The following is a 23,865-nucleotide window of genomic DNA, read 5'->3' as shown; positions in this document are numbered from 1 at the left end:
AGATATATCATCGTACCTGGAAGGCCTACATCTCCATGTATGAGGAGAAAGGATGGCATCCACGCTCCTTTTCTATATCCAGGGTCCTGCTGTTTCTTCACCAAGCAGTAGACCAGAAACTGGCTTTGAGCACCATTAAGGGACAAAAATCAGCTTTGGCTGTCCTTTTTCAGCAACCCCTGGTGTCTCACTCTCTAGTGAGCACTTTTGTTCAAGGGGTAAGGCATGTAGTTCCTCCGGGGCGTCCACCGTTACACCCATCGGATCTGAACCTGGTGTTATCGGCGCTGCAAAAACTGCCATTTGAAAATATCAGAGATCCCTCTGTTGAGTCTTTCCCAGAAAGTGGTCTTTTCTAGTGGCCCTTACATCGGCCCGAGGGTTTCGGAACTGGCAGCCTTGTCCTGCAAGTCGCCCTATCTGGTTATCTACAAGGATAAGGTGGTGTTGCGTCCGCAACCTTCTTTTCTACCGAAGGTGGTCTCGGCGTTTCACATCAATGAAGACATTTTGTTACCATCTCTGTGTCCTAAGCGGACACATCCTGAAGTCTGCTGTTCTATTGTTCATGGGTTAAGACTGAATTGCTATGCCGTTGTTCTCCACATGTGTCTGGGGGGTGTATGAAATCCAATCTTTCATACAAACGTACTTTGCTGACAATGTCGGCGGAGTCGCTTCAGCCGTGTCCCTGTGGGAAGCCCATAAGGCTACAGTTCGGGGGCATGTCCTTCAACTCGCTTCAGCGTGTAAACCAAATAGAGACCGTCGCATCACAGATTTACAGTTGCTCCTGAAGGCCGCTGATGCGCTTTGGAAGACGGCTGTGCATAGAAAAGCTTGCAACACCCTTGCGACAGAGCTTGACCTTCTCTCCACTTCCCGAGCTGAAAAGGCCCTACGGTGGTCTAAGCACAAGTATTATACCTGTGCAGATAAACCAGGTCCTATGCTGGCCAAGAAACTGAATTCGGTGGGGAAGGCGTATAGGCCTATTCGACTCCATATTGGAACTGGGGGTCTTACCTCTAATCCTGAGCAAATTCTATCTAGATTATCTGAGTTTCTTTCCTTGCTTTATACTAAACCACGTCCTTTTCCTTTACAGCAAGCAGAACAATTCTTTCAAGGCCTAAATCTTCCTTTGCTTCCTGGTGGCGCATATGATGCTCTCAACGCAAACCTCTCCGAAGCTGAAGTCCTCCGGGCAATCAAGTCCCTGAAGCCCTCTAAGGCTCCTGGCCCGGACCGCTTCTCTGGTCTTTACTATAAGGCGTTCCCTGCGTTGTTAGCACCTCACCTTGCTAACTATTTCAACGCTCTAAACCAAGGCTCCTCGCCCTCTCCTGATGCTTTAAGGGCCCACATCGCAATGGTCGCTAAGAAGCCAGAAGACGCTTGTGAACCCCAGACCTTCTGACCGATAGCGCTTCTGAATGATGACCTAAAGATCCTAGGTAGAATCCTGAGCGCCCACATTAATCAATATCTAGGCCACCTGTTCCACAGGGATCAGGTGGGTTTCATTCCAGGGAGGCAGGCTGGCGATAATGTCCGCAAGGTGGTTCATCTTATGCAGCATCGTAAAATCCCAGGCTTCCTTCTTTCCCTAGATATTTATAAAGCCTTCGACACTGTCAGTGGAATACTTGCAATTTGTACGCTCTCTGGGTTTTGGGGAATCCTTACTGGCTTGGATACAGGCTCTATACTCTGCCGCTACAGCTACGGTCAAATATGCCCTATGCAGGACATGAGTTCAAGCTAAGCCTCTTTACTGACAACGCCCTTCTGATCCTGACACATCCCCTTCCTATCCTCCCCAGCTTGTTACACCTCTTGACACATTTCTCATCCATTTTGGGCCTTCATATCAACTTGGTAGAACGCCTGAGGTCCCACTTCCCTTTTCTCTGGACAACCACCTACATTGAATATCTGGGAATCCGGCTGACCCCCACTTACTCTTCCCTATTCTCGGTTAATTACTATCCCCTACTGAGATCCTTGACCACTCTTCTGTAGACTTGGCAATTCCCACACCTGTACTGGTTGGGTCGAATCCATTCTGTTAAGATGGTGGTCTTACCAAAATTTCTGTACTTTTTCCACACCCTACCTAGTTCCTCCACATTTTCTCCACCTACTCCAGAGCAGAGTTTTGTGATTTTAGTGTTGCGCAATAGAAAATAGAGGAAGAAAAGGAAAGGGAGACGGAAGAGGGGGGGGGAAGGGGAGGGGAGAGAGGGGGGGGAAGGGGAAAGGGAAAGAGGGGGGGGAAGGGGAAAGATAAAGAGGGGGGGGGGAAAGGGAAAGAGGGAAGAATGTGCAAAGTGCTTGATAAATTATTGAAGTGCGTGATAGCAAATATATAAAAATACCATAAAGGTAAAACTATCAATCATAAATGAATGCCTAAGCTCACAAATAGTAAAAATCAAGAAGGCATTACCGAATTGCCAATATAGTAAACCAAATGTGAAAATAAAGTGATAATCCAAGATATATAACTAAAAGTGTACAATTTTTAAATAATCACATAAGCATATTACCATGTGACATGCCAAGTGAACAATCAAATGTCAATAAACCCAATAACTATATACACAACATGCGTAATCCATGCAGTGCTTATAAGTGATATAAATGATGCTAGCAGCAATATAAAACGTAACAATTGCAAATAAAAAAATTGTGCAAAAATGAATCAAATGGGTAAAGTGCTAATAGTCAATATAAACTATTCAATGCAGTGAACATGCTGTGTTCAAAGGGAGAGCACTTTGCTTCAAACTCCAGTGACTCATGCAGGCATACAGATGCAGTGACTTTTTCCTCCTATTATCCAGTGAGTAGACGGATGTGCCCTTACCTCACGGCTGTGAGGTTACAGCCTTAATCAAATATTGGTGAATAGCTTGCTTCAATTCCTAGGGTAGGTATGCCTCACAAAATAAAGAGATGATATCCCATAGTGCAGTAGTTTGAACAGATTCAATTTATTAAGTAAAACGTCAGGGTACTCACATTTGAGGAGTAAATAAATGCAGTATATACAGAGCAACGAGCGGTGCGTTCCAGCGTTCTTCCTGGTATCTCTCTCACTTCCTTCCTTGCGCATTCGTCACCGTCGCGTGACTTCTGCAAAGAATCACACAAACAGCATGAGATATGACCACTGACTTTATGGCTGGAAGTAGCCATCAATTTGGTCTAGTCCACAAGGCTGGACGCCGTGCACTAGGCCGAAGCCGCGGCCCCACCTAAAAACTCCTGCCCGCAGCTCCTCAGGACCGTCCGTGTCCATAAAAAAAAAAAAAAACTCGATTCAAATCGTGAATCAAGTTTTTTTTTTTTTTTGGAGAAAATCTCCCAGCTCTAATACTCAAGCTCCCTTATGTCCCCCTTCCTGTCCCTGCTGCCTATTACAAATAACCCATTGTGTGTGTGTGTGTGTGTGTGTGTGTGTGTGTGTGTCCCCGGCTCAACCAGCCTCAGGCGTTCGCTTGGTGGACCCCGCGGGGCCTTACCTAGGTATGCCATCTGGTGACTACACGTACTTCACCAACGTGGTCTGCATTCCGTGAACATCATGACTTTCTTCAGATTCAGCACTGGATAGCTACTATGCTCCGATGTACCTCCCCCTACCCATTCCAGATTTCTGCTTTTGAACATATCTGTCTTCATGCCCAGGGTCTTATCTCCACCTTCTACGCAGCTTTGAATAGTCGAACATCTCCTCCCTCGCTCTCTTATGTGTCCCAGTGGGAGCAAGATTTGGGACATGGGATCAATCTGGCGGATTGGAGCAAGGCCTGTTCTTCTGTAGCTAAATGTTCCTTTAATACTGCCATCTTGGAGGCAGCATACAAAGTTCTATTGCGGTGGTATTGGGTTCCAGCATGTATTGCCCATGCCAATCCAACCTCTACCGATCGCTGCTTCCGTGGATGTGGCCATCGTGGGGATGTAATTCACACCTAGTGGACCTGCCCGCGAATAGTGGGTTTCTGGTCCAGAGTGTTTGGCCTGTTCCATTTAAATATCCATAAAGAGGCCAAATTTGCGCTATTACATTGCCCCATACTGGGTTTCTTTGCTCGTCAGCAGAGACTCGCAACCTATCTGTTCATAGCGGCCAAAAGCACAATTGCTCAAGCATGGAAAAAAAAACGCAGTCCCCTTTCAGGAAGTGAAAAGCCGCTTGACGTCCATTATGGTCAAAGAACAAATGTCTAGTATACTCAAAGACACTCGCCAAGTTCCTTAAAGTTTGACAGCCATGGCTGGAGTATACCTTCCCCGAACTCACTCTGGCTAGTATAGATCAGCTCTGACTGGTTTGCCGGATGGCCCCGGGTCCCCCTCTCCTTTGCCCTTCTCCTCTTTCCCCACTTTCTCTTATTCTCCCCCTCTTTTTCCTACTCTCTGTTCCTTTTCTTTTACCAAGGCTTTCGGTCCCCCCTTTTTTTTTAATTGCCAACAGAGGCTCCAGATGATTTTAATGCAGAGTTAAAGGACTTTGTCCTGGTTATTCCTACACTTATAGCGGGTTACCCTAAATTACGTATGTTGCACTTAGAACTTCTGTGACTGTTAATCAAGAGACTACCCTCCTTGGTTTATGTTGTATTTCCTTTTGTTGTTTTTTGTCTTTTATGCGTCAATTCTAGCCTCTGCATGGGCAATCTAGGTGCCTTTGACATGGTTGTATGTTTAACACCACTTCTGCAATAATAATTATTGAAGGAAAAAAATAAATAAATAGCGCCTGAAAAACTGGTCCCCTGCCTCTCCAGCCCAAGGGCTTTCACACTGGAGCGGTGCGCTTGCAGGACAGGAAAAAGTCCTGCAAGCAATATTTTTGGTGCATTGCCAGAGCGGTGAATACACTTAAAATTGGGTGCCTTGGTGCTGCTAAAAATTAGCGTCACTTTTCCCCAGTGTGAAAGTGCTCTTACTCTTTAAAAGTAAGGTTGCACTGATACCGAGCATTTGCACTTGTACTCCTGCAAATGCTTTTGATGCCTAGTCCGATTATCGAGGATGATCGGTGCGGTGGCGGGGGGGGGGGGGGGGGGGGTTATAGTCACCGATCTCCCTGTGTGGCTTTTAATTAATAGTCAAGGTGAGCCGGGGTCATACATTGTAAGACAGCAGGTTGGTCGGGAGGCGCCTACCTGTCAGTGCACACTGGATATTAACCTGAGCTCGTCTGTGTGCTAGTGAGCTAGCATTAGCTGAATTGGAATTGGCATTAGCTGCAGAAGAATTAGCATTAGCTGCAGAAGAATTAGCATTAGCTGTATGAGAATTAGTATTAGCTGAACTAGCTTCCTGGCATAGGGTTCTTTGTTTATTTTTTCTTAGGGTGTTAATACTACTACAAAAAAAAAAATATTAAATAATAAATTTAATAAATGAATACCAAGTAATCATAAATAAATAATTACCCCAACCCTAAAAGTAAAATAATAATAAATAATTAAATGACCTAACACAAAATAAATAACTATTTAATTTTTTTTTTGTTTAGGTGTTTATTATTTATAATAATTTATTTAATATTTTTAGGAGGTTAGGGTTTAATTATTATTTATTTATATATTATTACATATTATATATTTTTTTTAGTTATTTGTGAATTTGGTTTACATTTATTTATTCACATATTTATTGCTTTTTCATGTTTTTATCATTTTTAATTTGAGCAGAAAATCACGACAAAAAGCACAAATGCACCAAAAACTGCCCGGTTCGAGCTACCAAAAAAGCTGTCCTTGTGACTTATATAGCAGGGGAGTGGTTGTCTTTGGAACAGGAAAGCATGGAGAGCAAAAGAAATATCAGAAGTTCTAATTATTACAGACATTGATTACAAATATAAGCAGAGGATCTAGCTTTTTCCTGCACTAGCCAAATTAAAATTAATTACTTGCCGACCGCTGCATGGCAATATATGACGGCACAAAGGCAGCGGTGGGCAAATGGGTGTACCTGTATGTCCCCTTTAATTGGCGGGGCTAGCTGGCACCTGCCACGTACAGCGGGGCCATGCCTGTGGTCCCACGGACTCCATGTCCGCCAGTGTCCTGCAATCGTGTCACAGAGCCACAGAATGGGGAGATGCCTATGTAAACAAGGCATTTCCCCATTCTGCCTGGTGGCATGACAGGGATCTAATGCTCCCTGTCATGTCAGTGGTAGCCCATCCCTCCCCAGATTTAGAATCACTCCCTAGGACACACTCTCGATCGCCCCCTAGTGTTTAACCCCTTCCCTGCCAGTGTCATTTACACAGTAATCAGTGCATTTCAGCACTGATCGCTGTATAAATGACAATGGTCCCAAAATAGTGTCCAATGTGTCCTCCATAATGTTGTAATTACAATAAAAATCGCAGATCGCCGCCATTACTAATAAAAACAAATAATAAAAATGCCATAAAACTACCCTCTTTTTTTAGATGTGATAACTTTTCCGCAAACCAATCAATATACGCTTATTGCAATTTTTATCATGTAGAAGAATGCATATCGGCCTAAATTTAGGAAAATATTTGGTGTTTTTTATATATTTTTGGAGGATATTTATCATAGCAAAAAGTAAAAAATTTTGCTTTTTTATCAATATTGTCACTCTTTTTTTGTTTATAGCGTAAAAAATAAAAATCTCAGAGGTGATCAAATACCAAAAGTAAGCTCTATTTGTGGGGAAAAAAAGGACGTCAATTTTGTTTTGGTGTATGGCTGAGCAATTTTCAGTTAAAGCGACGCAGTGCCAAATCACAAAAAGTGCTCTGGTCAGGAAGGGGGTAAAATCTTCCGGGGCTGAAGCTGTTCTTTTTTGTTTTGTTTAAAAATAAACATGGTATGCTTACCTGTTCTGTGTAATGGTTTTGCACAGAGAAGCCCAGATCCTCCACTTTGCGGGTCCCTCGACAGCGCCCCTGGCCCCTCCCTCCTTCCAAGCGCCCCCACAGCAAGCCGCTTGACGGCAGCAGGAGCCAATGGCATCCGCTGCTGTGTCTCAGCCAGTCAGGAGGGAGAGTCCCAGACAGCCGAGGCTCCTGTGAATCATCGCTGGATTGAGATGGGGCTCAGGTAAGTATTAGGGGGGCTGCTAAACATTGAAAGTTTTTTTTTTATTTTAGTTTCAATTATTTTTATTGAATTTTTTTGGGATTATAACAAAAATTGTAAAGGATATTAACACAAACAAACTAAAGAACAAAAAATATGCAATATGTATGGACAGTACATTGCACTAAAGGTATTTGAATACATAGGACTACATGTTGTATCGGCATATGTTTCTAAGAAACATGTATTAACCTTCAATGGGGCTATTAATTTCAGCTAATATTTTTATTCAGAACACCAGTAACGTCCCAGGAAGCCATCATAATTGTGACTCATAAATTCCCACTGCCCTCTACCTGGTGACGCCCCACATGGGCACTCGCTGCAACCCCAGGCAAGAGCAACCGGGAGAGACCTATAATTGTACAACAGGGTGTATTGTAGTTAATCAGCCCGTTTACCGTAACAAAATTAGCATGAAGTGGGATGTAATTTGGAACATAAGGAAGTGATAAACCTGCTATTTGTGTGGGTGTTAACCACTTGCCGTCCGCCCTATAGCAAATGGACGGCGGCAAAGTGGTTTCATAATCCTGACCGGACGTCATATGACGTGATCAGGATTATGAGCCGCTGCGCGCCCCCGGGGGCGCGCATCGCGGCGATCGTTGTTGCGGGGTGTCAGTCTGACACCCGGCAACTACGATCTCGGTAAAGAGTCTCCGAACGGAGACTCTTTACCACGTCATCAGCCGTGTCCAATCACGGCTGATCACAGTGTAAATAGGAAAAGCTGGTGATCGGCTTTTCCTCACTCGCGTCTGTCAGACGCGAATAGAGGAGAGCCGATCAGCTGCTCCTCTGACAGGGGGGGTCTGTGCTGATCGATTATCAGCACAGCCCCCCCGAGGATGCCCACACTGGACCACCAGGGACGCCACCAGACCACCAGGGATGCCAAGGACAAGGTATGCCACCCTAGACCACCTAGTCAGTGCCACAATGGATGCCAATCAGTGCCCATAATGGATGCCAATCAGTGGCCACAATGGATGCCAATCAGTGCCCATAATGGGCATCACTGATTGGCATGCATTATTGATTGGCACTGATTGGCATCCATTAGTGCAATATATTATAATACAATGCCGCCTATCAGTTCCCATCTGTGCCGCCTATCAGTGCCTACCCATGCCCACCTGTGCCGCCTACCCATGCCCACCTGTGCCGCCTACCCATGCCCACCTCTGCTACCTACACATGCCCACCTGTGCCGCCTAACCCATGCCCACCTGTGCCACTTATCCGTGCCAATTTGTGCCACCTATCAGTGCCGCCTATCAGTGCCACATATCGGTGTCCATCAATGCCACCTCATCAGTGCCACTTCATTGGTGCCACCTCATCGGTGCCCATCAGTGCCGCCTTATCATTGCCCATCAGTGTAACCCCATCAGTGCCCATCAGTGAAGGAGAAAACTTACTTATTTGCAAAGTTTTGAAACTGAAACAAAAAAAAAAAACATTTTTTTTTCAAAATTTTCGTTATTTTTTTATTTGTTTAGCAAAAAATAAAAACCGTAGAGGTGATCAAATACCACCAAAAGAAAGCTCTATTTGTGGGAAAAAAATGATACAAATTTCATTTGGGTACAGTGTAGCATGACCGCGCAATTGTCATTCAAAGTGCGACAGCGCTGAAAGCTCAAAATTGGTCTGGGCAGGAAGATGTTTAAGTGCCCGGTATTGAAGTGGTTAAGTACCATCTTAATAATAATTTTTGATGAAGTGGCTTTATAGGTAGATGAAAGTGCTTTAATCCATTGTTCTTTGGAGTAAGAAGTTGACAGATCGAATTCCCATGTCCTCGTAGAAGGGGATTTGGTGAATATTGATTTTTGATTTAGAATATTATAAAATAAGGAAAGGCGCATAGAATGCATTAAGATAAAAAAATAAAATAAAAAAAACCTTCTGCTTTTAGAACCACTTTACGTTTGGGTTGGAGTTTTTTTTTAAAAACTGATCAGACGGGGGGGAAGCATTGTACCATGTTGTCAAGAAGCAAATATAACTATAAAAAGGATATTAAGAAGTTATTGTGTACAATTTACTTACCTTTTTTTTCTTTTTTTCCATTTATTTTAAGGTACTTGGTATATAATGGGGACTTGACCGAGTTTGACGTGGACAGCATGACCCTTATACAGAAAGTTCATGCATTTTTGATGAATGATTGCTTACTTATTGCTACTGCATTACCAAATCGCAGGGGTATGTACAAATATAATGCACTACATAACTTGGATGACCTCGCCGTAGTGAATGTAAAGGAAAATCCACCTATGAAAGATATGTTCAAGATCCTTATGTTTCCTGAAAGTCGGATTTTTCAGGCAGAGAATGCAAAAATTAAGAAAGAGTGGCTTGAAGTCTTGGAAGAGACAAAAAAGAACAAAGTTGTAAATGATAAGCGTAAAAAAGAAGAAGCTGTCATGGTTACCCCTGCTGTTGCAGAAGTGTCAACTAACCCATTTTTGAAGGAGGAAAAGCAAGATGAAGAGGAGGAGGAGGAAGAGGTTGATCTTTCTTTAGAGTGGATTCAAGAGCTACCTGAAGATTTAGATGTCTGCATAGCCCAGAGAAATTTTGAAGGGGCTGTTGATTTGCTGGATACATTGAATAGTTACTTGCAAGATAAACCTTTAACCCATGCTGTGCAGGAATTAAGAGCAAAAATAGATATGCGTGTTCGACAGTTAACTGATGTTTTGGTATTTGAACTTTCCCCTGACAGATCTTTAAGAGGAGGTCCCAAGGCAACCCGTAGAGCTGTTTCTCAGCTTATACGTTTGGGCCAGTCTACCAAAGCATGTGAGCTTTTCTTAAAGAACAGAGCTGTGGCTGTACAAACTGCTATACGTCAGTTGAGAATTGAAGGAGCAACAATACTTTACATTCATAAATTGTGTAATGTTTTTTTTACTAGTCTACTGGAGACAGCCAAAGAGTTTGAGATGGACTTTGCAGGCAACAGTGGTTGTTACTCTGCCTTTATTGTATGGTCCCGTTCTTCCTTAAAGATGTTTGTTGATGCTTTTAGTAAACAGGTCTTTGATAGTAAGGAAAGCCTTGCCACTGCAGCGGAGTGTGTAAAAGTTGCCAAAGAGCACTGTAAGCAACTTGGTGAAATAGGTCTAGATCTTACATTCATACTCCATACATTTCTAGTAAAAGACATAAAGGCTGCTTTGCAGTATAACAAGGATATTATCATTGAGGCCACCAAGCACCGTAATTCTGAAGAAATGTGGAGAAAAATGAACCTGATGACCCCAGAGGCTCTGGGAAAGTTAAAAGAAGAAATGAGAAACTGTGGCGTAAGCAGTTTTGACCAATACACAGGCGAAGATTGTTGGGTCAACTTAAGTTACACAGTTGTGGCCTTCACAAAACAAATCATGGCCTTTTTAGAAGAAGCCCTTAAACTGTACTTTCCTGAGTTGCATATGGTTCTCCTGGAAAGTTTGATGGAAATTATATTGGTGGCTGTTCAACATGTAGACTATAGTCTAAGATGTGAACAAGAATCTGAAAAGAAAAATTTCATCAGACAAAACGCGTCCTTTTTATATGACACTGTTCTGCTTGTTGTTGAAAAGCGGTTTGAAGAGGGTGTTGGAAAACCAGCCAAACAATTGCAGGATCTGAGAAATGCCTCTAGATTGGTTCGCATTAATCCTGGAACTACATCCGTGGTCTAACAATAAAATAATCTACAAACGTGCAGTCTTTTAACTAGCAGAGCTTATGTTTTTTGACAGGTCCCCTGAAAAAGCTTTTTTTCAAAAGATTTTATTTGATATTCTGATCTTGAGCTGCCATATTGTCTGCTTTGTTTTGAGGAGGAGAATAAAATCTCTCTACTATCCAGTACTGCTATTAGTGCTGTTATACATTAATGTACTGTATGTCAGTGATATTTTAAACACTCCAACTATGTGGAATAGGTTTCCAGACAATCTTTTTTGAATAGTTACTAAAATTTTCAGTTTTGCATTTTTGTACTTGGCTTATTAAACAACAAAAACTAGGAAAAATACAGTGCACTTTAAAAAGTGTATTAGTTTTGCTGTGGCTTAGAATTAGTAATCTATAGCAGGCTTGCTAAAAATGTTACTAGCAGCCCTTACTGTAGAAGCTACTCTACAATTGTGCATGGTATACTTCTTATGGTTTATTCTAGTCTAGATTTTTTAGAGGTCTATTCAGTAGCAAACCCAATATTCATGGTAGTTTATTTGAAACTTAATTTGCTAAAAGTTCCATTTAGGTTCCCTTCATCTAAAAGCAAATCTTCATGCAAATGGTTAAATGCACAGTTGAAATACATATTTACTGTTCTACACGTCAAGTGGCAAGCTACAAGCCATACATCTCAGCCAAATTTACACAGATTTTTCACACTGTACAGCCAGATGGGTGAAAAGTGTATTTTGTGATTTAGAAATTCATTGTTGGTTCAGCAGTTCAACTTCTCGTGTCCCTGTCCACCACCAGCGTCCACACTGAATCCCTTAAACTGGGTATACATGTACCAAAAGTCGGGCAGTTCAGCAGGATGACCTTCTGAGGCTTCTGTTGAATGGTTATGCTGCAAAACCATTATTCGATCAGGGTATGCAGGCAATAGCTGCAAGCACTGATCTGTGTATTCTGACCTCGCTGTCAGAATACAATATAACAGTGGAAAAAAATACCTGCATAAACATCACTTGTGTTGATCTGGGAACCTGAGTTATTTTTCATTTAACCTGAATGGAAGCTCACCTGGGAGGTGGTAAAGCTGACCCAGGAAGCAGTAATGCTAAACTAGGAAGCAGCTGAGTGATCTTGCTGTCAAATCGATTTGCATGTCTATTAAGAATAGTTGGCCAAAATTATTATAAATCCTTTTTCAGTTTAAACAGTAAACAGTGTATTTCAGTTGTGCATTTAAGTGAGCAGTATTTTATTTTTATTTTTTCAAACGTCAATAAGATTTTTCATTAGATGCCACAATATTAATCTTGCAATATTATACAAAATGAGATTTAATAAAAATACATTTGACATAGCAGAGCTAATGTAGGCCTCATACAGTATAGGACCGTATTTCTCAAGGCACCCCAACGGGTCATGTTTTCAGGATTTCCCTCAGATGAAACAGCTGTGGTAATTATGAAGGCAGTGAAACTGATCAAATTACCTGTGCAAAATAATGGAAAGCCTGAAAAAATTACCTTTTTGGGCACCTTGAGGCTGGGTTCACACTGGAGCGGCTACGAGAACCGGATGTGATTCGCACTGCAGTGCAAATCACATCCGATCTCTGTGCGATGCGAGTTCAGCCATACAGATAGTATGGCTGAATTCGCATCGCACCCGCCGCAAACTCGCACGGGACCCTTTTTTTGGTCCGCAGCAGAATCGGATCGCATGGGTGTTCACACTATGCGATCCGAATCCTGTCCGAGTTTGCAGATCGCACTGCGATATGCGAACTGATCTGGGGGTGTCATTAAGGTTTCACTGACACTCCCAGCAGTCCACATAGGGCAGTGTGAACTGCCGGCGGGAGGCATGCGATGCGGGAACCCGCCGCGGATTCGCGGCGATCCCGCATCGCTCCAGTGTGAACCCAGCCTGAGGACGAGTTGAGAAACACTGGTATAAGAAACGTAAAGATAATGTGTGTTTTATCTTTAAATAATGGCATTGGTTTTCATGCATGCATAATTTCAAAGCCATTATTCATATCTGTTTATATTATATACTTTACATGTTCAATTGACAATTGTTTTAATTATAAGATATAACAATGTCTTCTAATAACTGAATAATGCCTGACATACTATATCTGAAGCTTTTATGACCTATTTTTGTGTAACATGTTACATATTTAGTAAAATAAAAATAAGAAATCCTTGTTGTCTGCTGTGTACTGTGAAAATGTGCTCCTTTTAGTCTATTTGCATACACTGGTCTAACCACACAGCTCAGTAGAAACCTGGAAGGTTATTACAGAAAGCAGGCTTCTGTGTTAAAGTGGAGGGCCACCCTAAAAAAAAAAAATAAAGAGCATTAATATTCTTAAAAATTAAAAAAAGAAAACATTTGAAATTTTTTTTTACCCTGCCAGAAATCCCTGTTGCTAGGGAGTCTTCCTTCTTCCTGCTCCTCAATGATCTTTGGTTTTCTCTCCTCCTCCACGTTGTCTTCTGGGTAATGGAGCGCGCTGTGTTCTGGGAACTGTGTGTTCCCTAACACAGCGCATCCCATTCACAAAGCGCAGCGCGACTCGCGCATGAGTAGTAGGAAACGGGCAGTGATGCCCCTTAGTGAGGATGGCAGCGCTGGGACCCGAGAGCCGAGGCACATGTCAGCCTCGGCGGCCGACATCGCAGGTGCCCTGGAAAGGTAAGTCTCCTTATTAAAAGTCAGCAGCTACTTTTGTTTTAGCTGCTGCCTTTAAAAAAAAAAAAATTTTATGGCTGAAACACCGCTTTAAAGTGATTCGTAAAGTCTTGTTTTGAAAATAAATAAAAAACAAACGTGTTATATTTATTTAACCACTTGAGACCCGCGCTGTAGCCGAATGACGGCTACAGCGCGGACCTCCTTTGCCAGGACGACGCCTATTGACGTCGTCCCGTGCACGAGCAGCCTGCGCGCCCCCTGAGGGGCGCGCGCTCTGTGATCGGCGAGTCTATGAGACTCGTCTGATCACTGATCCGAGCAAGGTGTCGATCCCGACCCTTATCACGTGATCAGCTGTCAGCCAATGACAGCTGATCATGTAATACAACGGAGCCGGTAAGCGGCTATTATTCCTCCTCGCGCTGACAGCGCGAGGAGAAAAAAAAAGAGCCGATCACCGGCGGCCGTGATCGGGACATCAGTCCCGATCACGGTCAGCCCTGCCAGTGCCCACCTGCCCCCTGCCAGTGCCACCTCAATAAAATATAAGTGCCCCCCGTCAGTGCCACCCAGCAGTGCCCACAATCTGCCTCAACAAAGGTGCTGCACCCCAGTGCCACATGTCCGTGCCCATCAGTGCCGCCCAGCAGTGCCACCTATCAGAGCCACCTATCAGTGCCCATCAGTCCCATCTATCAGTGGTACCTATCAGTGCCCCTTAGTGCCACCCATCTGTGCCATCTTATCTGTGCCCATCTTTGCCCATCAGGGCCGCCTTATCTGTGCCCATCGGTGCCGCCTTATCTGTGCCTATTAGTGCCGCCTTAACTATGCCTATCAGTGCCCACCAATGCAGCCTATCAGTGCCCACCAGTGCAGCCCATCAGTGCCGCCTCATCAGCGCACTTCAATGAAGGAGAAAAATGACCTGTTTGCAAAATTTTATAACAAACTATTAAACATGATTTTTTTTTTTTTGCATCTTTTTTTGTTTGTTTAGCAAAAAATAAAACTCCCAGCTGTAATTAAATACCACCAAAAGAAAGCTCTATTTGTGGGAAAAAAAGATAAAAATTTAATTTGGGTACTTAGTGTTTAGTGTTGAATGCCCGTGCAATTGTCATTTAAAGTGCATCAGTGCTGAAAATTGGTCTGGGCATGAGGGGGGTTTAAGTGCCCAGTAAGCAAGTGGTTAATCTGTGCAGTTGGTGTTGCACAAAGCAGCCTGATCCTCCTCTTCTCGGGTCCCTTATTGCTGCTCCTGGCCCCTCTCTCCTGTCGAGTGCCCACACAGCCAGCAGCTTGCTATGGGGGCACCCGAGCCAAGTCATAGCTCCCTCTGTCCATTCAGACATGGAGCCCGGCCCTGCCCTCTCTCGCCCCTGACTTTCACAGCTGCGGGAGCCAATGGCACATTAAGATAAAAAAAACTTCTGCCTTTACAACTTCTTTAACTGACCATAAATGAGTGCTTTTTTTTTATCTAGCCAAAAAAGTTAATCATGGAGAACTAGTCTGACTTTGCAACTGGTTACCAGCACTACAGCAGAGAACAACTGCACCCAAATGGGGAGAGTGCAGCTCTGTTGGGTGAGAAGATGGGCAGAAGGTTGTAGGAATTTTTAAACTAGTATGTGGAGGGGGGTGGGGTCAGTGGGAAGTATACAAGTGCAGTGAGCAAGGGTCAGAGTGTACAGATGGGTGAAAAGTCTGGAGGTGCAGGCAGCTAAAACCAGATTATAGGGAAACTAAAGCTTCCAAGGCTTGCTTAACCTAAAGGGGATCAAAAGGTGTGCAAGGATAAAATGTACATCTAAAAGTTATGTGCACACATGCTAGACATCTGGGTAACAAAATGGAAGAACTCAAACTTCTGATACATGAGGATTTTGACTTTGTAGGAATATGAGAAACCTGGTTTGACAGCAAACATGAATGGCTTGGGACTGTCCAAGGGTACTCTCTTAATCAGAGGGACAGGGTGAGTAGAGGAGTGGGAGGGGGTGTGCTTTTATGTGAAGAGCAATTTGATAGTAAATATGAGGGATGACATTTCTAACAGGGCTGGTGGGGAAATGCAGTCTTTATGGCTGGAACTTCAAAGGGACAAATTGAGGAGGAGATGTATCTACTTTCACAGATTGAGATGGTGGGGAGGCAGGGAAATGTAATAATCATGGGGGACTTCAACTATCCTGATACTGACTGGGCAGACAGAACTAATTGCTCAACTAAGGCTCATCATCTCTTGAATATAATTCAGGACAATTTTAAGATTTAAACGGTGGAAGCCCCAACTAGCAGGACCAGCACAGCAAATCTCTAACTACAAATAACAGAGCTGGCTGCAGATGTCAAAGTAAGGGAACATTTAGGTAACCATGATCACAAAGTAATGACGTTTGCCATAAATTCTAGGAAAAATTCACATGGGATAGGGCAAGAACACCTAATTTTAATAAGCTGTGCTCCATACTACATGACACTGTATTCTCAATTCTTGCAACAAAGAACACTGACGCGAAGTGGGAGTGCTTTAAAAGGAGAAGTTCACCTTTTGGGGAAAAATAATAAATTAACTATATTTTAGAGGGAAAAAATAATGTGCATTTATTATTTTTTCCCTAAGGAGCCTGGAAAGCATTACACCCATGATTAGTTGATCAGGGGTGCAATGCCGGACTCCTGCAGACAAGCCCTGCAACTTTCAGCCCATATGTAGCTACAGGCTGAAAGCTGCAGGGCTTGCATGCAGGACTATTTACAAACTGCAGGAGGTTGTGAATGAACTACAAGACTGCTCATCAGTGACCACCACAGTAGTTGTAGTTTGTGCATTCACAGGAAACTATGAATGAATGATGCAGCCGTGTGGACTCGCATTGCAGCATTATTTTCAAATGATGAGGGTGAGCGAGGCTAAAAGGGCACAGGGAGATCCCACTACGTTTCATCAGTTCAGTAACTTTTTTTTCAATGAAAAATGTATTCAGTTTTTACATCCACTACCAATGCAAAAATTGATCATTTGTCAGTTTTTTACATCTGTTTTTCATCTGTTCTGGAGCTTTGCATGCATTGATGTCCGTTTTTCATCCATCAATGTATGGATGAAAAAGGTCAGAAAACATTGGCCCCATAAAAGATAATCGGGGGAAGTTGGTCACAAGTGATAGGGAGAAGGCAACTATATTAACCACTTGCCAACCACCTTCCGCATATATACTGCAGCAAGATGGCTCAGCTGCGCAAACTGGCATACCTGCAAGTCAGTTTGTGCATGCGGGACTGTGGGCCTGCAGGTCAGATGGACTCTATATCCGCCCGGCCACCCGCGATCACGGTAAAGAGAGGCAGAACAGGGATCTGCCTATGTAAACAAGGCAGATCCCCGTTCTGACAGGAGGAGAGAGAGATCAGCTGTTCCTAGTGATCAAGAACAGCAATCTCTCTCTACTCCCAGTCAGTCCACCCCCCTGAAAGTTGGAAGGCACCTCCCTAGTGAACACCTAACCCCTTGATCGCCCCCTAGTGTTAACCCCTTCCCTGCCAGTGCCATTTATACAGTGATCAGTGCATTTTTATAGCACTGATCACTGTATTGGTGTCACCGGTCACCAAAAAGTGTCACTTGGGGTCATATATGTCCACCTCAATATCACAGTGCCTCAAAAAATTGCTGATCCTTGCCGTTACTAGTAAAAACAAAAAAATAAAAAGTCCCTAAATCTCTCCCCTATTTTGTGGACACTATAACTTTTGTGCAAACCAATCAATATACGCTTATTGTGATTTTGTTTACCAAGAATACATATTGGCCTAAACTGATGAATACATTTTATATGTATTATAGCAGAAAGTAAAAAAATATATTTTTTTTCAAAATTGTCAGACTTTTTTTATAGTGCAAAAAATAAAACCACAGAGGTGATCAAATATCACCAAAAGAAAGCTCTATTTGTGAGAAAAAAGAACATCAATTTTGTCTGGGTACAACGTTGCACGACCGTGCAATTGTCAGTTAAAGCAACGCAGGGCCATATCGCAAAAAATGGCCATGTCATTAAGAAGGTAAATCCTTCCGGGGCTGAAGTGGTAAACTAATTGCCGCCCGCCATATAGCAGAATGATGGTGGCAAAGTGGTTGCGATATCCTGACCCGACATCATATGATGTGATCAGGATAACAAGCAACCCCAAGGGGCGCGCATTGCGGCGATCGTTGTTGTGGCGTGTCAGTCTGACACACCGCAACTCCAATCTACGTAAAGAGTCTCCGTCAGAGATCAGCCGTGTCCAATCACAGCTGATCACGATGTAAACAGGAAGAGACGTTTATTGGCCTTTCTTCACTTGCGTCTGACAGATGCGAGTAGAGCCACCACGGATGACCACCAGGCATGGCATCTCTGGTGGCCATGGGTTGCAATGTGTGATCACACATGATGCCAATCAGTGCCCACCAGCAATACCTGCCAGTGCCTCAATAGCAGCGATGCCCGTCAGTGCCACCCATAAGTACCCATCAATGACGCATATCAGCGCCACCTCATCTGTGCTCATCAGTGCCACCTTAATAGTGCAGCCTCATCACTGCCCACTGCTGAAGGAGAAAATGAACTTATTTACAAAATTTTATAACAACGAAGAAAAACTTTTTTCTCTTATATTCACCGACCGACACAGCTTCTCTCTGTAACAAATGGGTTGTTAGCCTTATCACTAGGAGAATACTAGGCATAGTTGTAATACAACACTCAGAACTCTTAGTTCCGCCCAGGGGGGCGGTCCCTCGGGCTACAACCCTCCACCCTGCAAAGCAGCATCAGTTTTATTTTGCCTAGCAAAGGAGAAGGACCTAGGAACCCTGCGGGCCCATCGATCTGTACTTTTTCACGCAGAAGCTTGGGTTTTTGCGCAAGATGAATGATCCTGTGATCTACTATCAACAGCCGGCTTGGTGACAGGCTGGATACCCTTATCCTTGTAGTCTCCCTAGTCCAGCCATCGAGCATGTGCAGGTTGCAGCTACGGCTCGGCAGGCCACGACATACCTCAGCTCCAGAGGTGGTCGGTGCGCTTTTATGCTCCAGGGCATACATATGACCGGGCTACTGATGTCTGCGTCACAGTATGCCGAGGCCAGTAGCCTACCCTGTACTGATCAGGAGTAGGTCTACAGTGGAATGTTTCCCAGCTCTTCAAGGCTGGTAAGTACAGATCTCCCTGCCCCGGCCAGGCTGAGCAGCTGGGCATTCCCTGGGAGGTCGATTCGGGGGTCCCTCACCTCCATCTTTTCTCTCCCCTGTCCCTATCTTCCCTCCCCTCACGGGGGGGGGGGGGCTGCTGCATTTGGTACTGAGTTTTTTGTGTGTGTCCCTGAGGGCTCTCACCTGGGATAGGGGGCTGGCTGGCTGGTGGTGCCTGGATCCTGTGTATTTAGCTCCCAGAAGGTGCCTGTGAGGTCTGGCTGTGTTTTTTGGTACAGCGCTGCGTCTCTGTCTGTCACATTTTTGTCTCTGTCCCTCATGGAGCTGGCTGGCGGCCATTTTAGCTGTGGGTGAGGGCAGCATGTCTTCTGGGCTTCAAGCGGCCATTTTCCCAGTGCTTTCCTATTCAGGACACTAGAAGCCTGAGCACGTTTCAGTGTTCCCAAGCAGCAGCCGCATGTGCTCTCAGCTTCCTGTTTGTCTTTGCTGGACGCTGGGCGGCCCTTCTATGTTGTCTGAGCATGTTTTTTCAGATCGTTTTAACGATCGTTTTGACGGCCTGCCAACAGCACAGTTTTGGTTTCCTCTGCACCTGGGCGCACTAGGGGTCTACAGGCACTGCTGTGAACAGCGCGGAACCCCTCGGGGGTTGCGAGTCAGGCGGGTTAGAACCCCTCAGTCAGCGGCAGCAAGGAGGGTGGGATTGTCACTGTCCTAAGTCCCCTTTGGGTGGCAGACAGGGTAGGGTCAGCATGGCTTCAGAAACTGGTGTTTCTTCCCTCGAAACCCAGGCAATTATACCCGGGTCACTGCTGACGGCGGTCCTCAATTCGTTCGTTGCCAAGATGGAGGCGGTGCGTGGGAAGAAAGGTGCTAAAGCAGCCCCGACCCCCCCCCCCCCCCCCCCCGTCCTCTGGGGAGAGCTCCGACGCAGACTCGGGTCCTGCTGAGGCCGGTGACCCCTGCTCTGTCTTGTCAGATGATGCTGATTAGGACCATTCGGACAGTGAGGATGATTGCACGTCCAGGTCCGGGTTCTCAAGAAATGGTCGGCTCCTCCGGTCGTGGACCCCCCAGTATTCAGGTTAAATAAAGTAACCACGAACCCGGTTGAGGGGACTCCTGCATTCAAGGATTCCATGGACAGGAAGGCAGAGGAGGTGGCTCGTTCCTTGTTTACGGTTGTGGGGTCTGTGGTACGACCTGTACTGGCATCCGCACTTGTGTCGCAGACACTGACTGTGTGGGCAAAACGTTTGCACCACGAATTGGGAGAGCAACAGGCTTCCCCTGTCTGCGTGGAACTAGCAGACCAACTAGTGCAGTGTTTCTCAAATCCAGTCCTCAGGGCCCCCCAACAGGTCATGTTTTCAGGTTTTCCATTATTTTTCACAGGTGATTTGATCAGTTTCACTGCCTTAGCAATTACCACAGCCGTTTCATCTGAGGGAAATCCTGAAAACATGACCTGTTGGGGGGGCCTGAGGACTGGATTTGAGAAACGCTGAACTAGTGCAAGGCCTTAAGTAGGTCTGTGACGTGGCCCTGGATACTCTTCCTCTGTTATCCAGAGCCTCAGTGTCAGCTGTGGTGCTGATGCGCCTAATTTGGCTAAAATGCTGGTCTGCTGACCAGGCATCCAAAAAAGCCCTGACGGATCTTCCTTTCCTTGGCGACCGGCTCTTTGGAGCCTCATTAGATGACATTATTAAAATTGCCACCGGTGGTAAGAGTACCCTACTCCTGCAGGCCAGGAAGGAGCCACGTCGTAGGCAAGGGCCCTCTTTTTCCGCTCACAAACTGCTTTTTCGTCCGCCCGGTGCTTCGACAAAACGTTCCCAGCCTGACAGGACGCCCACGGACGGTCAAAAACGTCCCTGGAACCGCAAGCCTAACAAGCCTGCGAATAAAAGTGCTACCGGATGAAGGTTTGCCCCCACCCATGTCTCGGGTGGGGGCTTGCCTTCGGGAGTTTGCAGCCCAGTGGTCCTCCCGGTTATCCGACCAATGATCTGTGATCTGATTTCCACAGGCTACAAGATAGAGCTTCTCTCTTGGCCGCCAAACAGATTCTTCCCCTCCAGCATACCTGTATCCCCGGTTCGCCGGGAGGTCCTGTTGGGGGTGGTAAGGGATTTGCTGAATCGCGGGGTGATTGTACTGGTTCTAAACTCGGAACGCTTCCAGGGATTCTACTCAAATCTGTTTGTGGTTCCCAAGAAGGAAGGGGTACGTCCAATCTTGGACCTAAAAGCCCTCAATCACTTTGTGAAAGTGCAGAGGTTCAGAATGGATTCAGTTCACTCAGTAGTCGCTGCACTCCATCAAGTGGACTCTCTGGCGTCCTTAGACATACAGGATGCGTACCTGCACATACCCATATGCCTTCGGCATCAAAAGTTTCTGTGATTTGCAGTCGGGGAAGCCCATTACCAGTGAAATGGATATTTTGATGATAGGCAACTCCTATCCTCATATTGATTAGTGGTTCCAAATTAATAACTCCTGCAGTAGGGAACAGACACAAAAGATATGCTCAGCATCTTTCCAAATAACCGTTCTCCTTTATTATGACGCATTTGAAGGTTTTTATACACATGATTACGTAGGTATCACATTAATATTACAATTGTACGTTTATGGCAACAAGGGGAGTTACATAGGCAGGCTAATTCTAATCAGGACTTGAAAGAATGCAAAACATGTACTGAAAACATTGTTAGTGCCGTGTGCACAGTGAGGGCAGCGTGCAATATATATAAAATAGAATACAATTATATACAGAACCTACAAATTTCCATTACAGTCTCCTCTCTTTTGACCAATATTTTGATCACTAACCATACCTGCTATCACCTTTAACCTGGAACCTCCACACGCTTACGTGGAGGTAGTCCTGGCCAAAGAGGCAAAAACTCCATTGTGGACAAAATAATAGCTGAGCAGCTTTTTTCATTACAAAATGATTTTTCACTGTGAAAAACAAATGATTGATAAGACATATTTACAGAGTACTGGCTGTACACTCCTGTGGCCAGAATGGCCTTCTAACTTAATTGCTGGTATGCTGACTTATCAGCATATGTAAACACAGACAATTCTACATAAAATGGAAGAGGTACAAAAGACAAATATGACTTCAACATGGATAAACTACTTTTCAAATATATATATCCCTTACAATTAAAGTAATTGAATCAAAAATTACCCTAGACTGTTATCGCAAGAGGGAAACAAATCAAACACAGAGATTTCTTTAATTTAGTAATTTTTTGCAGTGTCTGGTGTGGATCCAGGTGACTTTTCCTTCAAGTTTTGCAAAACTGTACATGAAATAGATGCTGTATTGAGTCTCCAAACATTTCCTTATATATAAATGTCTCTTAAAAATCCACAAGTCCACCTGGCTTTAGTTTTAGATCCTTCCAAACTTTTAGGATCTGGAATTGGGGAGAAAACACATAAATGAGTTTGTCAAAAACCTTAAAAGATCAGCAACATTCTCTGTGAGATCCGAATGGAGGACTTCAGCTCCTGAGACAAAATATAAGCAAGTGAGTAACACACTCCCAAACCAAACCCCATAGGGAGAGAGTCCAACATCCACTTAGGGGCTTGATAAAATATAATAAAACATTCAGGCAAAGTTTTCTAGTAAAGACTCTCCTATAAAAATGATTTCCTCTGATACTCTCAGTAGATTCTGCACTCTGTACTTACAAACTACTTCTGAGAACACTTTTTACTGTGGCCTTTGCTGTAGCATTTGCCACTGGACATCCAGAAAACATGTCCAAACAAAATACATACTCTTAAGATCCTGACTTGGGCATCCGGATATATCTTTTTGTTATCTCTGGAAGGGATGTTTTGCTTTTGGTAACACCTTTGGTAACAGGTAAAACAAAAAGTGGTATGTTATAAAAACAAACTGTGGTGAACCCTGGCTATATCCCATGCTCATTTACTAAGGCAACCATAACTGCTTGTGACTGATGACACGGTCCATGTGTCAAGCTGAAGGGAAAAGAGTGTCTGGCAGACATAAATGATCACCTTTTCCAAAGTCTTGTTTCGTAAGAAGTTGCCCTCTGTGGACCACTTGTGCTTCTCGTTCTGGGGTCCTTAAAGTTGAATTATTAATCCCAGCTATACTGGGCCAGAACTAGGGTGGAATCTGTGAGCTGCACAGACCCAGCAAGTGTCCAGGGCTGTAAATGAAGCATCCTAAGCCCTTGTACACACGGTCTGAGAATCCGTCGGAATGTGTCATATTGGACCGTGTCGTTGAATAACCTGACTGTGTGTGGTATGCATTGGACTGATTCCGTCGGACCCAATTTTCCAACATGTTGGAAATATTTCCCGACCAACTGGGCCGATCGGACATACTCCGATCATGTGTAGAGAATTTTGATCGGACCAAGTGCCACGCATGCTCAGATCAAATTCCTACATCAAAGCTATTGGCTACTAGCCTGAATGAAGTCCCATCGTAACAAAATTATGTCATCATGTTCTGAAAGATCGGATTTTTTGCCAACTTTGTCCGACCGTGTGTATGCAACAGTTTCGGACAAGATCCGACAGACAAAATCCGACGGGCAAAATCCCGACGGATTTGGTTGTGGAAATCTCCGACCGTGTGTACAGGGGCTTAGAGTTGCCTGGTCTGCTTCCATATGTGAGTTTTACTGTTAGTATGGCTACCTCAGCAAGAACCTGGAAGGCTGAAAACAGCCGATCAAATTAACTTGGCATTCTTGATTAGTTTACCCGCCGAAGTAAAAACAAACTTCTGGCCTTTGAAATGGAACCAAAAGCTCTCTATATCTTGACTATCTATATAAATATATACTCTTTTTATAGCTCACGGGCTTTGCTAAAACATGGAACTCTGCTTCTTGAGCTGGGGAAAAGGGATCCAATGACTCTGAATACAGAGTATCCTTCTGGGTAATAAACTGCATACTCAGTATAAAATCGGGAATAACACTACAAAAAAGTAAATATCTGGGTCTTCAGGGAGTGTGTCCTGCACTGGGCTCCCAGCAGCTGATTCCTACATCATCAATTTAACACGTTTTTTCTTTGTCTCCAGCCTCCTCCAA

General features: G+C 44.3%; 1 protein-coding gene across 1 annotated transcript in view; it reads left to right on the top strand.

Annotated features, from left to right (window-relative positions):
* Positions 1-13,057, top strand: part of EXOC8 (exocyst complex component 8) — a 54,599-nt gene extending 41,542 nt beyond the window's left edge. The window contains exon 2 of the mRNA XM_077486576.1: positions 9,235-13,057. Coding sequence (XP_077342702.1) covers positions 9,235-10,849 — 1,615 coding nt within the window. The 3' untranslated portion in view covers positions 10,850-13,057. The remainder of the gene's footprint in view (positions 1-9,234) is intronic.
* Positions 13,058-23,865: the final 10,808 nt, after the last annotated feature.

Source organism: Lithobates pipiens, unplaced genomic scaffold, assembly GCF_037356315.1.
Source record: "Lithobates pipiens isolate NorthernLeopardFrog02 unplaced genomic scaffold, aLitPip1_a1.2 Scaffold_18, whole genome shotgun sequence".
NCBI lineage: Eukaryota > Metazoa > Chordata > Amphibia > Anura > Ranidae > Lithobates > Lithobates pipiens.
This window is presented reverse-complemented; position numbering and strand designations above follow the sequence as displayed.